General features: G+C 43.8%; 1 protein-coding gene across 1 annotated transcript in view; it reads left to right on the top strand.

Moving 5' to 3' along the window:
• The window catches only part of LOC119658134, a 117,207-nt gene that overhangs the window by 56,786 nt on the left and 35,284 nt on the right, over nucleotides 1–25,137 (top strand). The window contains exon 15 of the mRNA XM_038065403.1: nucleotides 19,568–20,158. Coding sequence (XP_037921331.1) covers nucleotides 19,568–20,158 — 591 coding nt within the window. The remainder of the gene's footprint in view (nucleotides 1–19,567; nucleotides 20,159–25,137) is intronic.

Below are 25,137 nucleotides of genomic sequence, written 5' to 3'. Positions count from 1 at the left end.
ACTCAATTTGCAGCTCTTGGATTTGTTTATTCAGCAGCTCATAGACTAATTCAATTAGATCTATGAGAAAACAATGGACGTGGGGGGCACAGAGCGTTGGAAGAGTCATTGGGAGAACTGATCTAGTTTTTGCAATGCCTTCTGATTCTCAGTTGAAACGAAGATAAATCTGGGGCGAACCAGAAGAATGCGTGTCAGAATATATTGACGTCTTCTGCACCGATGGCTCAAAAACCGAAAATAGTTCTTTAGCAGGAATCTACCTCTCGAATAAAAACAAGAATTGGGCTTTTCCTTCCGGTATTTCAGGCTGAAGTGTATGCGATCCTAAGGGTTGACGATTTGTTGAAGGGCAGGCGTATCCCAATCTATAGCGATAGTCAAGCTGCATTGAGGGCTTTGAATAGTACCTTGATCACTTCAGGAATGTAGAAACCGATTGAACTCTGTTTCCAGATTCAATACGGTGGAATTACTCTGGGTACCTGATCATTGTGCTGTAGAGAGAAATGAAATCTCGGGTCCAACTTTCGCCATGCCCGGACCAGAACCAGCAATTGGGGTGCCAGTAGCATTGGCTGATGCTGCTTTCAAAAAATGGAAACAAGCTTCGCATAATGACAGGTGGCGAAACCTTAATGGTGTTAGACATATCAAACTTTTTTCAGTCAGAACTAAACAAACATACTGCAAAGTTTATCCTATCGAAAAGCTGGAAGACTTGCAGAAGTGTTGTGGGCATTCTGACTGGCCATAACTCCCTAGCTGGGCATATATTCAGAACAGGAATTCTCCAAGATGATACGTGTCCATCCTGTAATGAGGAAGGGGAATCCACGGAACATTTTCTATGTGAGTGCTACGCCTCTGGACGCATCAGACATCAGATTTTTGGTGTTGATGTGTTCCAACTGCAGCCATAGCACATCCACTAACGGAAATCCTACGGTACATAAACGAATCCGGGATATTCCGTTAGGCAGGGGAATCGAGTACAATGGACAACTAAAGTCTGAGTGCTCAGAGGCTTTGCCTCTGACATCATCATCAACGGCGCAACAACCGGTATCCGGTGAAGAACTGCCTTGCATAGAAACTCCAGACATACCGGTTTTGCACAGAGAACCACCAATCCGATATTCTTGAAAGCTTTCTGGCGTCGTGGTCTACGCCATCGTTCCATTTGAGGCAGGGTCTATTATGTTTTCTTTTTCTACCATAAATACTGCCCTCGACCTTCCGGGATGGATTATCCTCATCCATACGGATTAAGCTCATCGTAACCTATTCAGTCGGATTTTACTCACAATGAGACGGTTGTTGTATGGCTTATAGGTTTCATTGTTATATAGGCTACGGGATCGTCCATCCCCTCTCTAGGGGTTCAAACATTTTTCGGAGGACTCTCGACCGCCGTTAAGAACTCACAATTTTTTTTAAACTCAAGCCTCCAAGGAATACATGAGGATAAGAAAGGTTATTGTCTTGTTCAGTAAGAGCTTTGACCGTATGTTTAGACGCTTCGAGGGGAACAGTTTTTTTAAAGCGCGGATTTCGTCGTAGTAGCTGTTATTGGTTGTGATTTTCAACCCTAGATAAGAGTAATTATCAACGGTTTCAAAATTGAATTCTCCTATTTTTATTGTTGTCAGGTGGCCAGAGCTATATGATGCTGTTATTTCTTTGGTTTTCCGTGCTGACGTTGCCACCATGTGTTCCGTCTTATTTTAATCTACAGCGCACTGCCTGCTCGATCTGGATATCAGTCTCGGATTGTTCTTGGCATGATGTCGACTCGTATTTACATCAGCAACACGTTTCTCTTTTTCTAAGGCCAAGTTAAAAAGCCATCCCATTGTCTTTTACCGCTGTTGGTAGATGGTCTCGAGAGTGATCCATCTACTTTTATCGGACGTTGCACATTTGTCATGATTGTGTACAATTTTATCCCGCCTATGCTGTAATAGAATACAGAGAAAATCCTATTTGTTGCTGATTTGGGCCGATGATGTTCTTGGGATACGGAGCTATCCTGTCTAGCAGTGCAGCTATCCTATCTGGCAGGATAGGAGAGAATATCTTATAGAGGGTATTCAGCAAGGAGATATCTCCATAATTGCTATATTGCGATACCTTCCTTTTTATGTATGCAGGCAAGCATTGATTCGCTGTTCTTGTAAACAAGTTGCCGAACTGCTTCTTCAGTTGGAATTCTATGATTCTAAAGCCAATAATTTGCACGGACTGTTTCATCAATGCTCGGGGTGGTAGCGTTTGTCCCTCGTCTTTAGTTACCCGGACTTCCAACTCATTGGCATTCTGACTGAGCAGTACATAAAAATACTTAACACATCGTTCCAACCTGCCCCTACGATCGGAAATTAGATTTCCCTCTTTGTCGACAGGATGAACATGAACTTCCGCGTCTGGTGTGGTAGCTTTCCCCACTTTCGAGCCTAGAGACTTAATGGTTTTCCCTGGCTTGTGAGGTTGGCTTGCCGAAATTCGTTATAGGTTTCTGCGCATGCCAGGGATCTTTGATATTATTACATTGCCCCGTATGCAGCTGTTTGTGGTCATACTAATAACAACATTCTTCACGTGGTTGTGAAGATCATATGTCGATGCTTCATATTCCGGACTTTTGTTAGTTGCGGTAATTGTGGCATTCATTTTCTCCTTATAGGTTTTGCGAAGGGCTTCGTTCAATATTCACTCGTACCTGTCAGAGGAAGATAATGGTGCGGATCTGAATAATCCGTAGTCCGTTGCCATTGGAACTTTTACGTAAGCTATGGATGGCCGCTGTAATATATGGAATAGTGGTTCTCCTCCAGGAAAACGGTCCCTGTCAAGCACATCCCTTGTAACGCTGTGTCATCAGCTTTATATGAGGGCAGGATATCTGCCAGCTAATTAGCAGTTCCTGTTATGTATAAGGAGCACATGCAAATCGGTTGTCCGTTTTTGTTGCGGGTTCGATTTTCTGTAGTTTACACAATCCGAAGTTCCTTTTGTAGTTTCGTAATAACCGCTTTCCATGTAGTGTTTTCAGCTCTACCCAACCCATAACCTAGAAAAATTTCCCCTATTTTTAGGAGCTGGAGACTCGGCTTCATTCCGTTCAGTCCGCATCATTAAGAAAAAACTTCCACCGATTACCACGTAGAGGTGGAAATAGGGTTTTGAGGTAGAACTGTTGATGCTGGTTTATCAGTCGCTTCCAAGGTTTTAAGTTCTACAGCGGGTACCGATCCAGGTTTCTGTTCTTGGACCTAAAGTTCTCTTTGATCACTATAATTCGGTACCCTGGCTAAATTGATAAGAGTGACTAGGCTGAGCTTGACCAATGTCTGAGAATTTTCACCTCAAAAAGCAGTTAAAAGACAAGAGGATCCCTTATCATGCATCCTTTTCGACCAGGCCCTGGAAAAAATGATCTGTAATGCTGATGTTAATGCGAGAGGCACCAGCCAGATCAAGGAGCCTGCAAATTATATGAGGTCGTGGGCTGCACATTAATGAAGGCAAGACGAAATAGCAGGTGACAACGTCAGCACAAAAAAACAAAGAAGTAAATAATAAAAATATGAGATTTAAACTTTGAAACCGTTAATAATTTCCCCTAGTTAGGGTCGAAAATCATAACCGATAACAGTTATAACGATGAAATCCACTCACGGTTGTTGGTATACAACAGAGCCCATTTCATTTTTTTACAACTTTTTCGCCCGAAACGTCTCAAAATAATGTAGGTCTTGATTCTGTCCACCCCATTAGAGCTGACGCTATCGAGGAAAGAGTGAGAACTAAGGAATGCTCATCCCTTATCGTAAAGCAACTGAAGGAAGCGATCTTGCCTATGGAGGACAAAAAACCACCAGGACCGGATGTTACTCCCAGTGAAGTGTTAAAATTTGAATGTAAATAGAAGCCGAAATTGCTACTCAGCGCATTCAACGCATGTTTGACAGCGAGTGTTTTTCCCTCCCGCTGGAAAGTTGCAAGACTTTTGCTGATAAGCAAGGGCAACCACGAGGTGTCCTCAGCGTACCGATTGACGTAATACGTGCTGTGGACTACTGGCGAACATAATATGGTTTTAAAATCGGATGATCTGCAGTTGATACGATTGAGGGGGTGTCCAAAGCGGTGAAATTGGGTAAGACAAACATATTTTAGTCTACATATTGCGGATATTAAATAACTATTTGAAGGATCGTGCCCTGCGAGATCCGAGAAGGATAGCGTAGAATGAAGGTAACATCGGGGGTGGCTCAGGGATCTATCCTTGGCCCGGACCTTTGGAACGCTTCACACGATAGTATTGTACGACTCCAGATGCCTGATGAATCGCATCTGATCGAATATGTCGATAATCTTACGGCACTGGTACTGCAAGCACGATTGAGCAAGCTCAGCGCACCACTGGGAATGGTGATGCGACGAGTAAGCAGATGGGAAAGTTTATACACCTCAGAAAAGGCCAGGGAAATACTCTCGCCGAAGGGCTGCAATCTTGGGAAAAAGAATCAAGGGGTCGTTGGCCGCGCGGCTCATCATGCGGCCATGGCCATCAGTTTTCGATGGAAGAGTATCTTGTGTCCCTAGTACCATAATTGAGGCCATGCTGCCAAGTGGCATGTGGCCCTCAATGCATTTTTAGGGCGAAAAAGTGGAAGATGGGTAGGAGAAATGCCAGGGTAGATGAGGTTCTCTAAACTGCGTGGTTTTGTTCCTATACTAAATATGCTTGGCCTGAGGTAATGTATCAGACGATTTTGGTTTAGAGTCCGGTAGGCTGTCTGAGACAGAAGTCCGGAACTTTGTGAGTAAATGCATTTTCCGTCCCTACCCAAAAAAGTGGCTTTGACAGCCATTGTGCCTTCCTTGGACACCTAGATTCTTAACAAGAAAAATTGGGAACTCTTTGCCGGGTTGAAGGGAAAAACCCTCCGAAAAATGTTTGGCCCCTACCTGAGGATGGACAATTCCTGATCAGATTTTAGGGACACTGAAATAGTGAACTTAGTCGCAAAACGAGGATGTATGGAGTTTCTCGCAAAGCCAGGCTTAGACCGAATACCGGTTATTGCTTAGTTGGGGATCATGAAATGGTTACTTCTCACCCGGAAACGAAGTTAGTAACTTAGAACAATAAGCAACATATAAGGTCAGCAGGCAGACGTATGGAAGAACAAGGGCAACATCTGGTTTGACATAATCATCATGGGAATAAGTAACGTTAAGAACCAAGCCATATACAAGAGAAAAAGGAGAGGAAAACCTAGGCACGGATTAAGATATTAATAGCGACATTTCTTTTATTTGCGTCAAGAAAGGATTTTGCCTAGATTTCTGCTTGCTTGTATTGAAGGACAGGCTAATCGGTGATTCGTTGTTAGCTGTACAAGTTAGCTCGCCTGCTAATTAGCAAGTGTTACCAGCCTCTTCAAGCATAAATTTTGATATGTGTCGAATCTATAAACTAAAGACTAATGGTTTCACCCAAGGCAGAGGCAACCCATCAGGCGCTGCCTTACCTCTGCTCTGGGAGCAGTGTGACCGAAAGTGGCAACAGACGGAAATCGCCCTTTTTATATAATCACAAACACGATAAGGGTGCGAATTATATACAACTTAAAACCACCAGTACTTTAAGTCTAAGCCAGGCTAAAGCTTAATTTTTCGTTTCGGATATGAGGGATCCTAAGTCCACATCTACTCGATGTGAGACCATACCAGATGGAAAGCAACATTCTATCACTTGGGATCTCTCATATCCCAAACAAACAAATTTGCTTTACCTTGGCTCAGGTTTAAAGTACTGGCAGTTTTAAGTTGGATATAATTCGCTCCCTTGTCGTCCTGCTTAGAACATGCCAGCTACAAAACTTTTCAAAAATCAATGAAGAACAGATGAAGTGAAGATCTATACTTCACACACTGTTTCAAAATGATCCGTAGCCTGTTGATCTGGTCAATCCAGGCGAATGGGGAGCTGGAACCAGCCTGCTCTCTGTCTATCAAACTTTGAAGATATTCTTTGATGCGTTCCAGCATTAATTTAGCTATTCTCTTTACGACGGCAGGGAGCACGCCCTCCAATTGTCATACTCGAAATGAGTGCTTTTCTTTGGAATCTTAATGATCATTCCCGTCTTCCACTCTCCACCATCACTCTGTTAATAGAGCCTTCAACCACTTCCGATCCTGTTCCGAGATTGTACAAGCAACCAGATTTTATGACTCCCCTTCGGGACATGGTTGCATTTTTTATTGCTGTTTTCCAACAGGATTCTAGTCCAACGGTACGACTACATCGATTATGGAGCACAATAATTCTTCATTGAAAAGCAGAACCAGATCAGGCCTCTGTGATCAACACTGTGGTCGTTGGCAATAGTGTGATTCCGCAGTTGTGTGACCCGACAATTCGCCAAGGCTCGCGACGATTGAGAATCTTGCAAACTGGGTTATGACAGCAGATGCACGCACGAAGAGAATGATTACAGTGAATAGCTCTTATCAAGCGCACCCTTCCACCTTGATAACCTGGGATAGAGATCCACAATTTCTCGGCAGCTCTATTGTTCATGTTGTTATTTGAAAAGACTATCCTTACTTGCCTGTTGACAGACTCTAAATCAATATTACACCACTGTATCATAACGAAAGTATCTGGATGGATGTGAATGGCGAATGCCATGACTTTATTTTTCTCGAACAGCTCTGTTTTCTGGATAGTTTGGATTTAATCATTGCTGCAGCAGTTGTTCTCGCAGCCAATATGCCAAGCTATTTGCAGACGTCGGTCGTCCCTCAATTTGAATGTCTGTCTGTTTGGCTGTATCCTTCATTGTCGGCCTGCTTTCCCCGAACAATTGCTTCCATGCAACATTTACTCCAAACCCAACTGCATGCCGATATAGATGGTGATGTCCAGCAAGGAGCGAAGGTGGTTCTCGTCTTTGGCATACAATTTGATGTCGTCAATGTACATTAAATGGCTTAATGTACATTACGACAATATGCCATTTTTGAAACTCATATCCGCTTTCATGCAAAAGACGGGACAACGGTTTCGAAGCCAAACAGAGAGAGAATCGTCGTGGTAAATTTCACGCCAGATTGGTATCTCTTCGGATGATTACGAGGATATCTAAGACATTTTTCCTCCCATTCTTCTTCACTGTCCTCTGGAGAAGTACCACCTTCGGGTTGACTTTGTATAGCTGTAACACTTACAATCACCACAATGGAGTCAAGTGGTATTGACAATTAGTGCAGACTGTTGCCACATTTTATTTTGATGGAGTGCCTGGTACTGTATCGATAATATGCGGGTCTTATCAACCTATGAAGCCTTCTGCAAATCATTTTTGCTCCTTAGCTGTCAGCTACGATTGGAGCATACCGCAATTTCCAGCTTCAGAAGCTCGAGGATTTCTCTGATTGACGTATTTCTGCAGAAATAATGGCTTCCAACGATGCTCGTAGCACATCTGTTTACTTTTGAAAATGGATTTCTCAGCTTTTCGACTCTTTTGTTGACCCCAGAGCGGTAAAGTCAACATATGCATGCTGCTGTTCTTCCTTTAATGATGTTGATTGTGGAAGAGAATAACGGGAGCAGCTACACTATAGATTAGGCTAAAAACCTCTGTTTCAGTAACCCCGCTGGCCAAACGGTCATCCAAATTTATTCGGCAGTAATGTTGTTAGTTGCGGAAGTAAAATTGCGATCAAGGACTCATAATAAATACAAACAAGTCGCTGTACTCTTCGGGTATAAAGGTTTTTATGTTAATATTTTGCGAGAAATTTCCTATGCACGTTTCCCCATCAGTACATAGCTGGAAATTCAAAATATTCCTTGAAATATCCACCGTTCATATGAGTTCACTTTATATGGTGATGACGCGCTGCACGTCTCAGATTGCAATAAATTCACGTTCGGGATTAATTTGATTAAATAATGCATTCTATAGTGTGCGATTACCTTAAATTTCCCCACATGTTGCTCATTATTGAATGTATTCGGGCGAATGCGAATACCGCATCCATCAACGCTATCGCATATGTTGCTGGCAACATGTACTCTAGAAGTTCAATGCCAGGTTTAGTGGAACCGGCTGATCGAGAGACAGCTAATGGGAGGAGGAGATAATTTTTGTCTGTTGGTGAAAAAGGTTCAGATTGTGAAGGAAGTGGAACGAAATCGCGAGATTTTATTGAGAGGTTGTCATTTCAGGATGCATTTTCTTTTTTGTTTCTATTTTGTAAATATCTCGTACTTTTTTAGATAATTTCACGAGGAGGTGAAAGATTGATGGTCGACTAGGTCAATCGTAGCATCCACTGTGACTCTAATAAAAATTCTAAAAGAAAACCCGGTGATAAACTTCAAAGAATATATCCAGCAATGCATAAGGAGGTGGAATAAACCAGAAAACAAACGGAGAGACTAGGGAAAAGAAAGAAGAGTTGGCTTGTGTATCAACAGATAACTTTGTTTTGCTAAAAACACGTATACAGAATGGTGTACTTCTGCATGGTTTGAACCAGACTGCGTGATAGTCCCAAGACAAGGGAAGCCGTGAAGGAGTTTGGTACAATACCTGACAATATTATGGGAACTACAGCCACCCCCTCGAGACACCTAGTTTCTTTGATTTCCCAAGCCAGTGATTCACAGTTCTCATTTTTCTCCACGTATTTCCGTTCAATGTTGCTATTATGGGGGATAGACAGAGACAATATACGCGGAGCGACCCGTCTTATCAACTAACAGCACGTCAGGCTTGTAGTGTGGAAAGGGGCGATCAGTTAGAACTTGCTGGTCCCTATACATGCTGTAAGCAAAACTATCAAATACTGCTGGCGGCTCATATCGGTGACCCGGACATGTTCCCGTGATCAGCCCATGCTTGTGTGCAGGGTTTTGATGGATAACGTTATATACAGCATTATGACTGGTGATGTATTGCACCGGTGCCATAATAGTGCAGGCAGAAATAAGATGGTTCAACGTTTCTAACGGCGAACCACACATTCTACACTGGTCGTTCTCCACCCGTTCTTTCATGAAAGGCTTTTTGTACGCTCGGGTGGCGACCATGCCATCCTGAATGACACACATGAACCCCTTCATCTCAGCAAAGTTCCCCAGCGCACACCCATCTGTTCGACAAATGCAAATCGGCAAATGGCTGCCAAAGGCAGTTCACGTGTTTACCGTGCATTGCTTTCGACTTCCATTCATCGATCCGCTCTTGGTCCGACTTCACCCAACTCAGAGGATTGAAAGATTGATCCTTCAAATTAAGTGGAGTCAGTCCACAGTCTGCTTTACAGACAGCCGCATGCAAGGGAATCGCCTGCTCTTTGCTATAAAAAAAGAGCGCAGCGAGTAGAATTGGCGATGATGTTGTACCACCACGTCAACCACGCCCCTACCTCCGATGTCACAAGGCAGCTCATCCGCACCACGGTAGAGTTTGGATGATTCATTCGGAATTTGGACATAGTTTCGTCACTGGATGAGCTGGTCTTCGGCCATGGCAATATTCCGAATGCTTAGGCCAGTGAAGGGATAGTGAATATAGTCAATGCGCTTACTTTATTCTTCCCCGAGAGATGCGGTTTCAGTACCAGCTTTACATGCCGCAGGAATTCTGACAGCAGAGCATCCTTCAGATCACCAACTCGAGCATGCATTCATTGCAGAATTCCTAGGTGTTTGTAGAAGTCTGTCTCGGTCATAGCTTCGATGTGGAGGTCACCAATGCTGTGTCCGGCATGCGACTCGAGATGATCTTTGCGAATGGCTTGGATTCGATGCTTCTTTCCAAATATCATGGCTCCATCCGAATATCATGGCTGAACATGTCTACTATTCGCAGATAGTCGTCAGTACCAGCATACCACTTGATGTTATCTAAGTACATCAAGTGTGTTAGTTCGCACTTAGCACGTAGGTCATACTTTATTGCAAAACCATGCCCTCTAACATCATTCAGTAGCTATGAAAGGGAGTTCAGTGCCATGCGAAACCAAAGGAGACTCAATGAATACCCCTGGAAGATGCCCTTTCGCATATGGATGGGCTCTAAGGTATTAGCAACCTCAGATAACAGGACTGATAAGGTGGCGTGACTGTCGCCGAAAATTTTATTAATTTCGGATCAATACGATACAGACGTAGGACATCGATTTGCCAGGTATGCGGGACGCTATCGAAAGCCTTGGTATAATCGATAAAGCAACAAAAGAGGTTTCTTTGGCCTCATTTTGCTTGTCTTTGCTTGCAGCCCATTGACCCAACTCGACAGCCCTTCTGCTCCACAGACAGAATGTTCTTCGCGGTGCGCATTGACTCTTCCACTAATAATGGACGTTATGAATTTGTAAAGGGTTGGTAGGCAAATAATCGGTCTTGTGTCTGCGGGGTCTTGCACCCTATCCTTCTTAGGGATAAGGTAGGTAATCTCCGCAGTGAGGAAGGGTGGAAATTCCTCCGACCGAATCATGACCTGATTTATGCTGTGTGCCAACCGACTGTGTACGCTGGTAAATTTCTTATACCAGACATTCTGCACCCGATCCAGAGCTGGGCCCCTCCAGTTTATGGCTCGTCGAACTTTCACTTCGGTAACATCCGCAAAATTCATGCCAGGCCTTCGGTGATGATCCACTCAACATGTTCAGCGTGCTGGGCGGTAATCCCCAAAATTTTCCCCAGTATTCCTTCGCTCCCGTTATCGAAAACTGCACTCTCTGGACGCTGTATTGGGATTCGTTGAGAGATCTGAAAAAGCTCCGCTGGTTTCTCGCATATGTTGCATTCTGGACACATCTGGAGTGACTTTCGTCATACCGTCGTAACTGACTGCATACAACAGAAAGTTTCTGCTTTAGTATGTTCAGAATTTCAACTACGGGTGTTTCACTGGGGATGGCATAGCTTTGCTAAACCCGACGTTCCAGACGAATTTTCCATGGTAGATCTCTTCGGTCACTTAAACCAATAACGCGAAAGCGAATCGTCTGACCGTGCAATCTGACAGCCGTAACTGCACCACAATACACAAGTGATTGTAGTTGCGGCATCGACATATCAGCACACAGTCAAGATGCATCATTGATTTCAAATAGAATTATCGGAGTTGCTGAAAATGCGTAGAGCCTGGGAATTACCTGGTTTATGCAAAGGATTCATATCCGAGAATTCTATACACACTCTTTGGAATTCGCCCCGAACCTCAGCGGAAACCTCAGCTGGACGGTGGAGAAGAGTGCTTCGGCGAGTACTGAAACTGTTGCCTGTAGTGCGGCGTGGTGTTGTTGATGTCGCCGCCTCTGCCCCCATCGACACTCGGTTACCAATTTTAGCGGTTACCTCAATTCGAACGCGCTCCCTGGTGAATGATCGGAATTGCGTCGGTGCGAGTAATAGAGCGGTACTGTGTAATGATAAGAGTGGTAATAGGAAATCAAGTCGATCATCCTGAGCGGCCGATAACGACCTAGAGAGCAGAGCTATCCCAAAAATCTCAACAAACTGGCTAAATTGACCGTGAAGATCCGCCCACAAAGATTGAAGCTCCTTTCGAATCCTCCTTTTCCCCTTCTCTCTCATCCTCAAAGTGAATAACTGGCCTGAGGATGTCGAGGTAGGGTGGGAACCTCAGAGGCCGTGCCTCATACAAGATCTGAGGCGGAAGAGACGATCATTGAGTCGGTGAACCGTCGTGGATCTTCCCCTCTTGATCGCGGCACTCGGGTCCGGAGACTTACGGTTCCACGCGCGCGGTCGAGCCGTTTTTGTTTTTTGTTTTTTTCTTTTAATTTCCAATTTTAGTTCGCGTTCTGTTTGTCCTTCGATAGGCCGTCGCGAAATCCGTATTAATGTCGAGTTTAGAATCCGGTGCCGACCCACGCATCGGAATAGACACGTTGTTTTGAGTAATGAAGCGTGAGGGATCAAAGCGCTCAAAGGACCCCCTCCCCCACATTCCCGAGCCTGGCTAGCACAGAGGCGTGCAAGAACGTGTCGACCGAGCACTTTGATGGAGCTTCAATCTTTGGGGGCGGACCTTCACGGTCAATTTAGCCAATTTGTTTAGATTTTTGGGATAGCTCTGCCCTCTAGGTCGTTATCGGCCACTCAGGATGATCGACCTTATCTCCTATAACCACTCATATCATTACAACTGGTCTGAGACTCACTGCACAGTCACGTGCGTGAATTGCGGGAAATGCTCGTCGGTAAGATGTTGTACCCGCTCTGGCCCTTATTTCGTAGTAGGAATGGATGATGAAGAGGTTCATTTCTTCAGGCCACTTCAACCGCTGCCTACGGGAACCTGCTGAAGTGGACTAGCGATTTCGATGTCGTGCTGTCCATTAGGGGAACCCGACCCAGTCACCAAGTCAGACGGCTCCCGCCAGTTATCCGTACCGGACCCCCAAATTTCCTTTTCTTCTCATTAGATGGATTCGCATTTTATACCTAACTGCCTGGTGTGGGGATAGCTTCCTCAATGAGTAATATGCAAGACTTCAAAGTTCCTGCATTTTCCTCATCTACTCCCTAAGACGCTGCGGTGGAGTACAGCCATTCACACTGAAGCTATTCATCCCTCCTCCTTTCATACTTTAATAATAGCAAACTACCGCCAAACATTTAGGCTCAGATAAACCTACTTACTTAGAAACTAAAGGGGCGCTGGTGGTGATGGCCGGTGGTAGGTCAATGAGAGGATCTGTCGAGAACTCTCCGCAACATGGAGCACGTATGCAGAATGGTGTACTTCTGCATGGTTTGAACCTAGCCTGTTTGAAACTACGCCGTAGCCGGTCCCAAACCTGGTTGTAAAAGGAGGACTGATGGTTTGAACCTAGCCTGTTTGAAACTACGCCGTAGCCGGTCCCAAACCTGGTTGTGAAAGGAGGACTGATGGATAGCCTCAGTCTGAATGGCTATACGCTACCGCAGCATCTCAGGGATAGTAGGTAGGTGAGGAAAGTTCAGCAACTTTGCAGTTTTTCAGATTACTCACTGAGGAAGCTATCCACACACCTAGCAGTTAGGTATAAAATGCAAATCCATCCAATGAGAAGATTGAGGCCCGGTGCAGATAACCGGCGGGAGTCGTCTGACTTTTTGACTGGGTCGGGTTCCCGTAATGAACAGCACGGCGTCAAAACCGCTAGTCGTGGGGCGGTCCGATGATTAGGCGCCACGACGACCAGGAGCATTGCTCCGCCTGCCGCAGCTGTTTCGCCACAATCTGCGGCGACCACTTCAGCAGGTTCTTGTAGGCAACGGATGAAGTGGACTGAAGAAATGAACCTCTTCATCATCCACTCCTACTTCTAAATAACGGCGAGAGCAACATCTCACCGCCCCTTGTTGCATCAGAGATTCGTAGAACGTTTCCCCCAATTCACGATATTTTTATTTATTTGTTTTTCATTCTTTATTCATCATCATCATCATCAACGGCGCAACAACCGGTATCCGGTCTAGGCCTGCCTTAATAAGGAACTCCAGACATCCCGGTTTTGCGCCGAGGTCCACCAATTCGATATCCCTAAAAGCTGTCTGGCGTCCTGGCCCACGCCATCGCTCCATCTTAGGCAGGGTCTGCCTCGTCTTCTTTTCCTACCATAGATATTGCCCTTATAGACTTTCCGGGTGGGATCATCTTCATCCATACGGATTAAGTGACCCGCCCACCGTAACCTATTGAGCCGGATTTTATCCACAACCGGACGGTCATGGTATCGCTCATAGATTTCGTCATTGTGTAGGCTACGGAATCGTCCATCCTCATGTAGGGGGCCAAAAATTCTTCGGAGGATTCTTCTCTCGAACGCGGCCAAGAGTTCGCAATTTTTCTTGCTAAGAACCCAAGTTTCCGAGGAATACATGAGGACTGGCAAGATCATAGTCTTGTACAGTAAGAGCTTTGACCCTATGGTGAGACGTTTCGAGCGGAACAGTCTTTGTAAGCTGAAGTAGGCTCTGTTGGCTGACAACAACCGTGCGCGGATTTCATCATCGTAGTTGTTATCGGTTGTGATTTTCGACCCTAGATAGGAGAAATTGTCAACGGTCTCAAAGTTGTATTCCCCTATCCTTATTCTTGTTCGTGCTTGTGTTTGACCAGTGCGGTTTGATGTTGTTGGTTGATTCGTCTTCGGCGCTGACGTTGCCACCATGTATTTTGTCTTGCCTTCATTGATGTGCAGCCCAAGATCTCGCGCCGCCTGCTCGATCTGGATGAAGGCAGTTTGAACGTCTCGGGTGGTTCTTCCCATGATGTCGATATCGTCAGCATAGGCCAGTAGTTGGGTGGACTTGAAGAGGATCGTACCTCTTGCATTCACCTCAGCATCACGGATCACTTTCTCGAGGGCCAGGTTAAAGAGGACGCATGATAGCGCATCCCCTTGTCGTAGACCGTTGTTGATGTCGAATGGTCTTGAGAGTGATCCTGCTGCTTTTATCTGGCCTCGCACATTGGTCAGGGTCAGCCTAGTCAGTCTTATTAATTTCGTCGGGATACCGAATTCCCTCATGGCCGTGTACAGTTTTACCCTGGCTATGCTATCATAGGCGGCTTTAAAGTCGATGAACAGATGGTGCAACTGTTGTCCATATTCCAACAGTTTTTCCATCGCCTGCCGCAGAGAGAAAATCTGATCTGTTGCTGATTTGCCTGGAGTGAAGCCTCTTTGGTATGGGCCAATGATGTTCTGGGCGTATGGGGCTATCCGGCCTAGCAAGATAGTGGAGAATATCTTATAGATGGTACTCAGCAACGTGATACCTCTATAATTGCTGCACTGTGTGATATCTCCCTTTTTATGTATGAGACAGATTATGCCTCGTTGCTAATCGTCAGGCATTGATTCGCTGTCCCATACCTTGAGCACAAGTTGATGAACCACTTGGTGTAACTGGTCGCCTCCATATTTAACCAATTCGGCTGTAATTCCATCGGCTCCTGGTGACTTATGATTTTTTAGCCGATGAATTGCACGGACTGTTTCTCCTAAACTTGGTGGTGGCAGTATTTGTCCGTCGTCTTCAGTTGGCGGGACCTCCAACTCGCCGATGTTCTGGTTGTTCAGTAGCTCATCAAAGTACTCGACCCATCGCTCTAATATGCCCATTCTGTCGGAAATCAGATTTCCCTCTTTGTCTCGGCAGGATGAGCATCTAGGTGTATAAGGCTTCATCCTGCTGACTTGTTGGTAAAACTTCCGCGCCTGGTGCGGTTGCTCCCTGTACTTTTCTAGTTCACAGACTTGTTGGTTCTCCCAGGCTTCCTTTTTCCGTCTGTGAAGTCGCTTCTCCGCTCGACGGAGTTCGTGATAAGTCTCTGCGCGTGCCCGCGTTCTTTGAGAATGCAACATTACTCGGTATGCGGCATTCTTCCGTTCCGTTGCTAGCTTACATTCATCGTCAAACCAGCCGTTCCGACTCCTTTTGCGGCTGGGGCCAAGTATATTTGTGGCCGTATCCATGATAACGTTCTTCAGGTGGTTGTGAAGATCATTAGTTGATGCTTCATCTCCAGGTCCTCTATTGACTGCGGTTATTGCGGCATCCATTTCCCTCTTATAGGTGTCGCGGAGGGTTGTGTTGTGGATGGCTTCAGTGTTCACTCTCACCTGATTGTCAGAGGGGATTCTAGGTGGTATTGTTATTCGAGCTCGGAGCACCATGCCAACGAGATAGTGATCCGAGTCTATATTGGCCCCCCTATATGTTCTGACATTCATCAAGGCTGAGAGGTGGCGGCGTTCGATCAACACGTGGTCAATTTGGTTGAAAGTGGTCCCGTCTGGAGAGGCCCACGTATGTTTGTGGACCGCTATCCGCGCAAACCAGGTACTTCCAACAACCATTTCGTGTGACCCTGCTAATTGAATAGTCCGCAGTCCGTTATCATTTGTTTTTTCGTGTAAGCTATGGGAGCCAACGTATCGTCTGAATACGGGCTCCTTCCCTACTTGGCTGTTAAAATCCCCAAGTATGATTTTGATATCATATCTGGGACAGGCTTCGAGGGTTCTTTCTACTGCCTCGTAGAAGGTATCCTTCTCCGACTCTGCAGTCTCCTCTGTAGGGGCGTGAACGTTTATGAGGCTTATATTTCTAAACTTGCCTCGCAAGCGCAAAGTGCATAGCCGTTCGCTTATACTTTCAAAGCCGATAACAGCAGGTTTCATTTTTTGGCTGACTAAGAAACCTACTCCGAGCACATGGTTTACTGGATGGCCGCTATAATATATGGTGTAGTGGCTCTTCTCCAGGAAACCGGTCCCTGTCCATCGCATCTCTTGCAACGCTGTTACATCAGCCCTATATTGGGACAGGGTATCGGCTAGCTGCTTATCAGCTTTATCTCTGTACAGGGAGCGCACGTTCCATGAGAAAATGCGCAAATCGTTGTTCCTTTGTCGTTGCCGGGTCCGTCGTTTTAGTATCCGTCCTATCCGAGGCTCCTGTTGTGGCTTCGTAACGGTTGTTTTCCGTGTAGGGTTGTCAGCCCTACCCAACCCCCAACCTGGAGGACCAGTTGGTACAATTTGTCCCGTTTTTAGGCGCGGGAGACTCGCCTTCATCCTTCTCCGTCTGCAGCTTTTCGTCAAGAAAGAGCTCCCAGCGGTCACCACGTGGAGGTGGAGATAGGGTTTGGTAGTAGAGCTGTTGGTGTTGGTTCAGCAGGCATTTCCCAGGTTTTATGCTCCATCGTGGGTACCAATCCACGTTTCGCCCCGGGACCTATACTACCAGTTTTAATTTTATCATTTTTATTTATGGATACTCCTTGAACAGTTTAATGATTTATTTTATTTTGTTATTTACCGATTTATCGTTTTTGCATGGAAATATACTTCTGCGTCATGAAAAATTATTATTTTTTTTTTAATTATGAGCCCCGCAAAATCCACACATATTAGGGACAGTCTCCAGAATAATGGCCAGAGGGTGTCAATGCAGAGAGGGAACGTCAGCGGCTGCGCCTCAATAAACATCTGAGGCAGAAAAAACAGGGATCAAGATTGTGATCCGTCGTGCATCTGCCTCCTATATCGAGGCAATCGGATTCGGAAATTTACGGCTCCATGCAAACGGTCGAGCCGTCGTTTTTCTTTAAATTTAATTTTTGGAGGTTTTAGCTCGCGTTTTGTTTTAACTCGTTAGGCTTACGCGAATTCCTATGTTTGTGCGGTTATCTTCAAGTCACTTGAATTTTGTTTAATGACACGTGAGGGATTATAGCGCTCAATGGAATGACCCCCCCATTCTCGAGCCTGGCTGGCACAGAGGCGTACAAGCACGCGCCAACCGAACGCAACGATTGAGCTTCAGTTTTGCGAGCGGACCTTCACTGTCAATCCCGCCAATTTCTTAGGTTTTTGGGATAGTTCTTCCCTCCAGGTTGTCTTACCCCGTTAGTTCATTACAGTTTTTAGGATGAACTTAAGGGTGGCGTTCGGTCAAATTTCTAAAATTTATATTACGCAATTATTAACTTTGTTTGAGCACTAATCGGAGTGGGATATATTTTGAGGCCTAGATTTTGATTAGTGTGAATTTTCCGAATTTTTCGTTGGATAGGTTCGAGATCTTTTACACTTTTCGGGGAATACATTTTGAGTTCTTACTTTTTTAAAACTACTAAATGACGCCTTTCTTTTGAAACACAACATGACCATATTCTGTAAAAAAAATGCACATCCCTCTTTCGTATGTATTGCGAGCCCCCGTCTCCCCTCTTAAACTTAACCCGAGATGGTGCCACTTACTACATGTAAAGAGATTCAAAGACCACATGTTCTCACCAAATTTCGTGACAATAGCTCCATCAGCTTCGAATAAATGGAGTGTGACAAACAGGCAGACGGACAGACAGACATTGAATCGATTCTAATAAGCTTTTGTTTCACACAAAATGTTAAAAAGATAGACACACAAATTTGTTCAATTGAACAAATATCGTATTAAAGGAATCACTAATTCCTCCTGACAGATGGGAATAAACACAGGATTTTTTAAAAAGGCAATTTGTAACCAAAAAAGGAAGATTCTTCTTCTCTGTTTACACTTGACATATTGCCTAACAAATTTATCCAAAAATGGCAGAACTGATGAAACCTTTTGTGGAAAAGACAAAACCTTAAAAATGTTTCTCTCCACTCAATATATCTCACAACGCAAGCACAAGTCTACACATGCTACTATGTATGCAAAACAATGTATCTTCAATTACAAAACTGACGATTTTCAAACGCGAAAGTTACTCAATAAATAATGGGTCAAACTACGATTACAGAAGTTGCACACGTGCTGAATTATTAATGAAATATATGTACAAATGGAGGCGCATCAAAGATTTGCATTAATAAGTGGATACCTTAGAGCTGAGATTATACGATACTCTGATAACAAATCGCGTCTAGATTCCATCTTGTTACATTTTATTCTGCGTTCGTTAGTAAATGGAACTGTCCATAATTGGAGCTTTCGAAGACGCTACGATTCCTTTGACATCTTGGTTGGAGGAAAGGGCATGTGGGACATATTTGAAAGTTTGAATTAACGGCTGCGTCCCCTTTCATTAGATTTAGTGAAAACCAAAGGTAAGCCGTTGAGGGGCGAGATAAGCAGAATATGGAGTAAATTCTATAAACGCAATGTGATGTAAGCGGTCTGGACGTTAGCAAGCGTGGAGGCTATACGTTAACGCATAAATTTATGACTTGATGACTGATTATAAAAATTCTCTCCTAACGTAAATGAGCGTATTATTGTTCAAATATTGTTCATTAATATCAAGCAAAGAACAGTGTTGTCACTGTCATTGTGGGCGACTCTGTGTAGTTTTGCGGGTACACATATGATATGAGCCGCTTTTCTGAAAATAGGTCCAGAACTAGTGAACCTAGTCATCCTAGACAAGTTCCTTTATTGGGTAAACAATTTGATGAAAAACAAATGCCGTATTTCGGGAACCAACTGTTCCCTTCTGCAGTTTCTTCTCTGGAAATAACGGGTCTAGTCTACTCGACCCATTTAATTTTATTGAGCAACTCTTATTTTTACATAGCTTCCAAATTGGTCCTGATCGCTACCACAACAGCATATTGCTGAGTTCCAGGTTGTATCGGTATTTAAAATATTGGAAACTGAAATAAAGTATCCAAAAACTTAATTTAAATTTCAATTGTTTGAAGATGCCATATTTGCCTATACCATTTTCCTACATTGCATTGGGAGTTCTCCTTTCTCCATGATATGTTAGCGAATCAGCTCTTCCCACCGAGATTTCCTTTTAGAATAATCTGTCAAAAATTATTATGAACTAACCATTTGGGACCCGAGAATTCTGAATTGAGGATACACAAGGGTCTAGTATTATTAAATTCCGGTAATATTCGCAAATTATTTTTCACTTACCTTGGAAACACCGTTCATTATCTAGAGGCAGTAAATGAATTGTAGATAATCAGGTGCAGAAGGCAAACTTTCATTACACCCAAGTTTTAACCGATCATTTTTCTTAAGCCATTCCCTCGATTACTGTCCAATAAATAGGTCTATAGCAGAAATAAATCGGCAACAGTGGGGGAAAAAAAAATTTTGCGCGGCCAAATTAAAAATCGCTAAAATGTTGCTCCTACCTTTAGTATTCCTTTTGAAAATAATTTGTATTTTGCATTTTGAACGTGGTCTTTTGGTTTCAAGTGAAGACATTTACCGCTTATCTAATACAACCAATCCTCTGAGTTACTCAATTGAATTGACGGTCGATACAGATTGTGAAGTAGATACATTTACTGGTCAAGTAAAAATCATAGTGGAAGCGAGGGAAGAAGAAAACTACATCACTTTGCATACTTCAACTCATATAACTTTGAAAACGCCCAAAGTTTCCGAAGAAGAAAGTGGAAATGAAGTTGAGATCACGGGTAATGACTTTAATAGTGTGACGGAAATCCGGACTGTGACTCTGGACAGTGAGTTGATTGTCGGTCAACAATACGTTCTGGAGTTTAGCTATTCAGCCAAATTAAGCACGGATAAACTGGGGCTTTATCAATCGACGTACGAAAATGACGATGGAGAGAAAGTGTGAGTATCCTTTCTTGCTTAGTTTTGATAATAATTATATAATAATGGTACGGAAGGAAGTTGCACTGCACCGGCAAAGGACTACTGCATAGTGCACCTATAATTATACAATCAATCTATAATCGGCAAGGATTTTAGGATGTTGTTTTCCCCAAAGTGTCTTAGCATAAAATATTCTCCCAGGTTTAATTTGCATAAGTGTCCCAGAATATGTATAGGCGTTTCATCACTCTCTCAATGGAATTTTCAATCAGTATCGCAGATATCCCTAGATTTCCCAGATGGCAGTTTAGCCTGTGGTGATTCGTAAATACTCCATTATGATCTTATGGCCCTTCTCGGTGAGTTTGAACAATCTTGCGAGCGCTTGTGGTCACATCTCGCCTTGAGTACTCTGGAATGTTCCATTCCTGGTAAGTTCTCCCAGTGTCTCAAGTGTTCCCTTTAATTTTTCAGTATCATAACTATGAGCCCTTCACAAAACAGTTTTGGTCCAAATAAGGGCATTTATGCTCCTTTCCTGGCCAGGTAATCCGCCTACTGACCGAATATGGCCAGAGAATCCAGAGCCTACTACGCGAGCTAAGTATATTCAATTTTTTTCATTTGGTTGGACCTGTCTTGATAACATCTTTTCTGTCGCCTAAGAACCCAATGTTGGTGTCCCTTGTTGTTTCAGAGATTAAAATACGCAAACCTATTAATGGTATGCTTGCCCATTGATTCGAAGTACATTTTCCTTGAATCTACGGCTTTTGCTTGTCTTGCTGTTGTAGCTGTCTTTCAGTCATCCTACATTTGTACTTGATGTGCGTCTTCCAGAGAAGCTTTTGATCTAGCTCCATTTCCAAATATTTAACCTTCGTTTCCTGTTTACCTAAAATTTCATACAGTCTAGCTGTCTTCCAATGATAAAGCTTGCGTTTCTTAATGAATGGGTACTATAATGGTCTTAGCTGCTGCTACTCCACCAGGTTCGAGGAATTCTTAATCCCAATTGGATTGCTTTCCTGCTTATCGTAAAAGGCGACTAAAAGGGATAGAACCTGTAAATTTCAAAACTTCACCGCCACCGAAACGTACACAATGTTTCGGATAGAGGCTGGCGTTTGAAACGTCCTGAAGGGGCGGCATAAGTTCTGGCTGGCTGCGATGGCTGCGATGGCTGGGACGCATCAAAGAACATCTAGAAAGTTTGACTGGTTTCCAATCTGCGTCCTCCTGCATTGACTACATTTACAGTTTGAAAGAAAGTGGAGAGTTTAAACATATTTTAAACCCCTTCTTCTTCAATTTCAAGAAAGGTTACGTCAATGTATCTGGCATGATCTATGCAGGATGAACATTCCCAAGAGGCTAATAGCTCAAATTCTGAGTCTCTCGATATGATCGGAAGGCGAAAGTGGCAGTGGATAGGTCACACATTAAGGAGGACAGATAATTGGATGGGTGGCTATACCATGCAGTGGACCCCGCTCTCTAAAAATGAAGGTGTATGTTGGCGTGGATGTAAGGGATTACGTACTAGACTATTAGTTCCAATGTAGTTATCTAAAGTCTTCTCTTCACTTTTCAGCACAAGTGATGTCAGTCTCGTTGGCTTGAAAATTTAAGGTGAAAAGGATTCCTTTTAGTCTATGGTTTGTGATTACGTTGCTGTACCTCTTCAGCACATTTTCGTGCCTCAACTATTTCCTCATGTCCCTAGATCAAGTGATTATCTTAACTGGGCAGCTGGCTTCATCCGTGTCAATGATGACTCTGATGAGATCTTGCACCATTGTTTCCAGTTCCAGTTCATTTTTCATATCATCACCCGCTTCGACCTGAGCTAACTAGTTACTCACATGACCTACATAGGAATCCCAATAGGTTCTCCTATTAAACCTTACCATTCTTTTTATTTCTGGATAGTTTTTTGTGTCCGGATAGCTGAGTGGTTAGAGCTCAAGGCTGTCGTTCGGAAGGGGAGCACAATGCTGACCGCATTGCCTCCTACTTTGTGCTGTAGTGTACTGTTACGGTCTTGAATGAAGTTCTCTAACACACTTCAAGGCCCCGATTTAATATGGATTGTTGCGCCAACGATTATTATTCTCTTTATTTCAGAAAAGACCTCAATGTCGAATTTTGTTATTTTGTGATCCGACATAAAGAGTTCCTTCGACACTCACAATTCCGGATTCATTTGTAAGAAACTTCGTCACGAATGCTGGTGGATTTCTGCGTTGTATGCTTCTAACCTGTCGTTAGTCCGCTTCGATTGCATCGATTTGCATCGTAGTCGAGTAGAAATGGTAGTGCCTTCTTCTAGCAGTACTTCACGTCTAACCACTTGTTTCAATGAGATCCGGATGTCGCTTCCTGTGCCCACGACTACGTCCCCTATGCCGCCTCTTGCCCGTCGACTTATAATGGATCATGGATGTCATATGCTATTATTGCAGATAGAACTTTTTGGTTGTAAACGCTTGCATAGGCTATCTTAATGCTGATCATTGGTTCCATTAATTCGTTAAGTTTTTCTCATTTATATAGGATTGTCGCCCTCCCACATGATGCTTTATTCTGTTTCATTTCCTGCTTTGAACTATAGGGGATTCAGTTCTAAACCGCACAGCCTCTTATTCTCAATTAGTAACAGGTATGCCTTTTTACTGGATCCTGAAACCCCATACAACTCCTTCAGAGATTTCAAAAGACTTTTCTCGCACACATATATTCGGGTATTATCGAACCTCTAGTTGATTCGGTCCGTGTTGCTTTTGATTGTTTTCAACGGTCGGTTACTCGCCCTGATCATGAGGAGTTGGTTCTTGCTCTTTGCTTTGCTATTGAATACTCTATACAGCTATGTATGTAGACCCTGTTTTATTCCTGATCTCTGATATACTAACCTCAAACGTACTTTCGAATGTCATTGACTTTCATCATGGATCTTGTTGTCATTCTGTTAAGAGAAAGTGCTCCTTTTGCTGCTTATAGTGTTCCATAGTGTTAATCATAGTATCTGAAGCAAGCCTATAACCATTAGGAATTTTAGTATATTCCATACTTCCATATCTTTCAACTTTGCATCTGGAATTAAGTGTTCTCCTAGATGCCTCGAGCTACTTTGTACAAGTGCCGGACACTGTCCCAGAATGAGTATAGAGGTTTCATCACACTCCGCCCGCTTGGCTAGTTCATCCACTGCCTCATTGCCTTCCAACTCAACATGGCCTGGAACCTAGAGTATCCTTGTTGGACAAGCCGAGATTATTCAATCTCTCAAGGTATTTCCACCATACCAGCTTAGAGTTCACCTGGTTGGACCTAAATGCCTTGATCGCTGCTTGGCTGTCGGGGAGAATAGAAATGTTCTGCCCCCTGTAGTTCCTTTGGAGATTAAAGGAGGCACATCTCTCTATGACGTATATTTCCGTTTGGAATATGCTAGTGTACCTACCCATTGGCTCCAAGTACATTTTCTTTGGACCAATGACACTGGCACTTGCTCCCTCTGCGGTGAGGAATCCGCCAATGTACCAAGTAACAGTTGCTGGTTTAAGCCGTATGTCACAGCTACGCTCTCCCAGTTTACCTTATTACCCCAAAGTGGTTCAAACTTCTCATCGAAGTGAAACTTCGTTGTCATGTTATCCCTTGGTATCAATAATTCGGGGTATTGCCTAGAAATAATATCAATCTTCCTTCGGTTTAGGCAGCTCCTCGCCTCATTGATACTCCCAGCCAACCTGAATATTGCCCTCTTTGCCTGCATTTGTATGTGCAGATGGAGAGGGGGGTTAATTCCAGAAGGACCTCCAGGGATGCTGTTGGACAAGTTGGAGTTTGTGTAACTCCCTGGCTTGTGTGCTGAGTTCAGCTTTTTCTGCCAAGATTACCGCCCCATATAGGTATATATATACTTGGCTCACAATATTTCAAAGATGCGCTTTCGCTTGGTGCACCCATTGATGTGCGGTATGGAGTTTCGCTTGTTTATTATTATTTCTGTTTGTATTTACTTTACTTTTGTCAATTTTAAAGTGGTATGGATACCTGTAGTATGGGCAGAGTTGCTCATGCGTACTGAGCTACCATCGCTTTTACGTTGAATTTTAAGAACATCCGCTGGATGGTTCTTCTCATTGTTCCCCGCGCGTTCATCAACGAAGTCAAGGTTTTGGAATTTCTGATAAAAGTTTCATCGGTTCCGGGGGTTTGCACAACAGTCGCTTTCATTTGGTTAGTTGAATGTACCGTTACACACCTCGACACTTGTTTACCAAGTTTCGTGGATGCGCTCTCACTATTCACTTGTTTTCAGGTAATGTTTTGATGTTTCTTTTTGCTTCTGCAGGGAACGTCGATGGTCGGTCACTTCTCTTCTTATCCTCCACATTTTCCCATTCTGAGCAAATTCATTATTGAGGAGTGTCAAACAAAACCTGGCTTGATTCGGTTGAATGTGTGTCTTCGTATCTTTTCTTTTTTCGTTGGAATGTGAAAAGATGTGAAACCAACTCCTTGCTCTTACCATACTGTCATATGCGAATTTTACTCACCAAAACCATTTCCTTCCAATTCGGTATTACGTCGCGGGGCAGGAATAGTTGCGAACTGCGGTTCGTGTCCTTATTAGCTACTTTCCTCCGAAGCTCCTACTTCCTCAGCTGATTATGGATCGCCTTCATTAATTTTTCCACCGTCCTCCAAAGTATTTCAGAGGTTAGCACGTGGTCCACGATATTCGCGGGGGACAATAACGCCCCGGCGTCAATTTTCACCTCTGCCCTGTTTGTGGCGAACCTCGGGCAGTTAAAACCAATATGATTCGTATCCTCCGGAAACGGAATCATCGTGCATGTCGAACAATGTAGGGAGTCATAACGCTCGAAGCTAGAAAGGTATGCACGGCACCCCCATGTGCGCTTAGGTATTGAGTTAGGTCATAGCTAACTTCACCGTGCCTCCGTTTGATAAATTTTGAGACA

The sequence above is a fragment of the Hermetia illucens genome, chromosome 5 (genome assembly GCF_905115235.1).
Source record: "Hermetia illucens chromosome 5, iHerIll2.2.curated.20191125, whole genome shotgun sequence".
Classification (NCBI taxonomy): Eukaryota; Metazoa; Arthropoda; class Insecta; order Diptera; family Stratiomyidae; genus Hermetia; species Hermetia illucens.
Note: the sequence above shows the minus strand (reverse complement) of the source record. Positions and strands in the feature narration are given on the sequence as shown.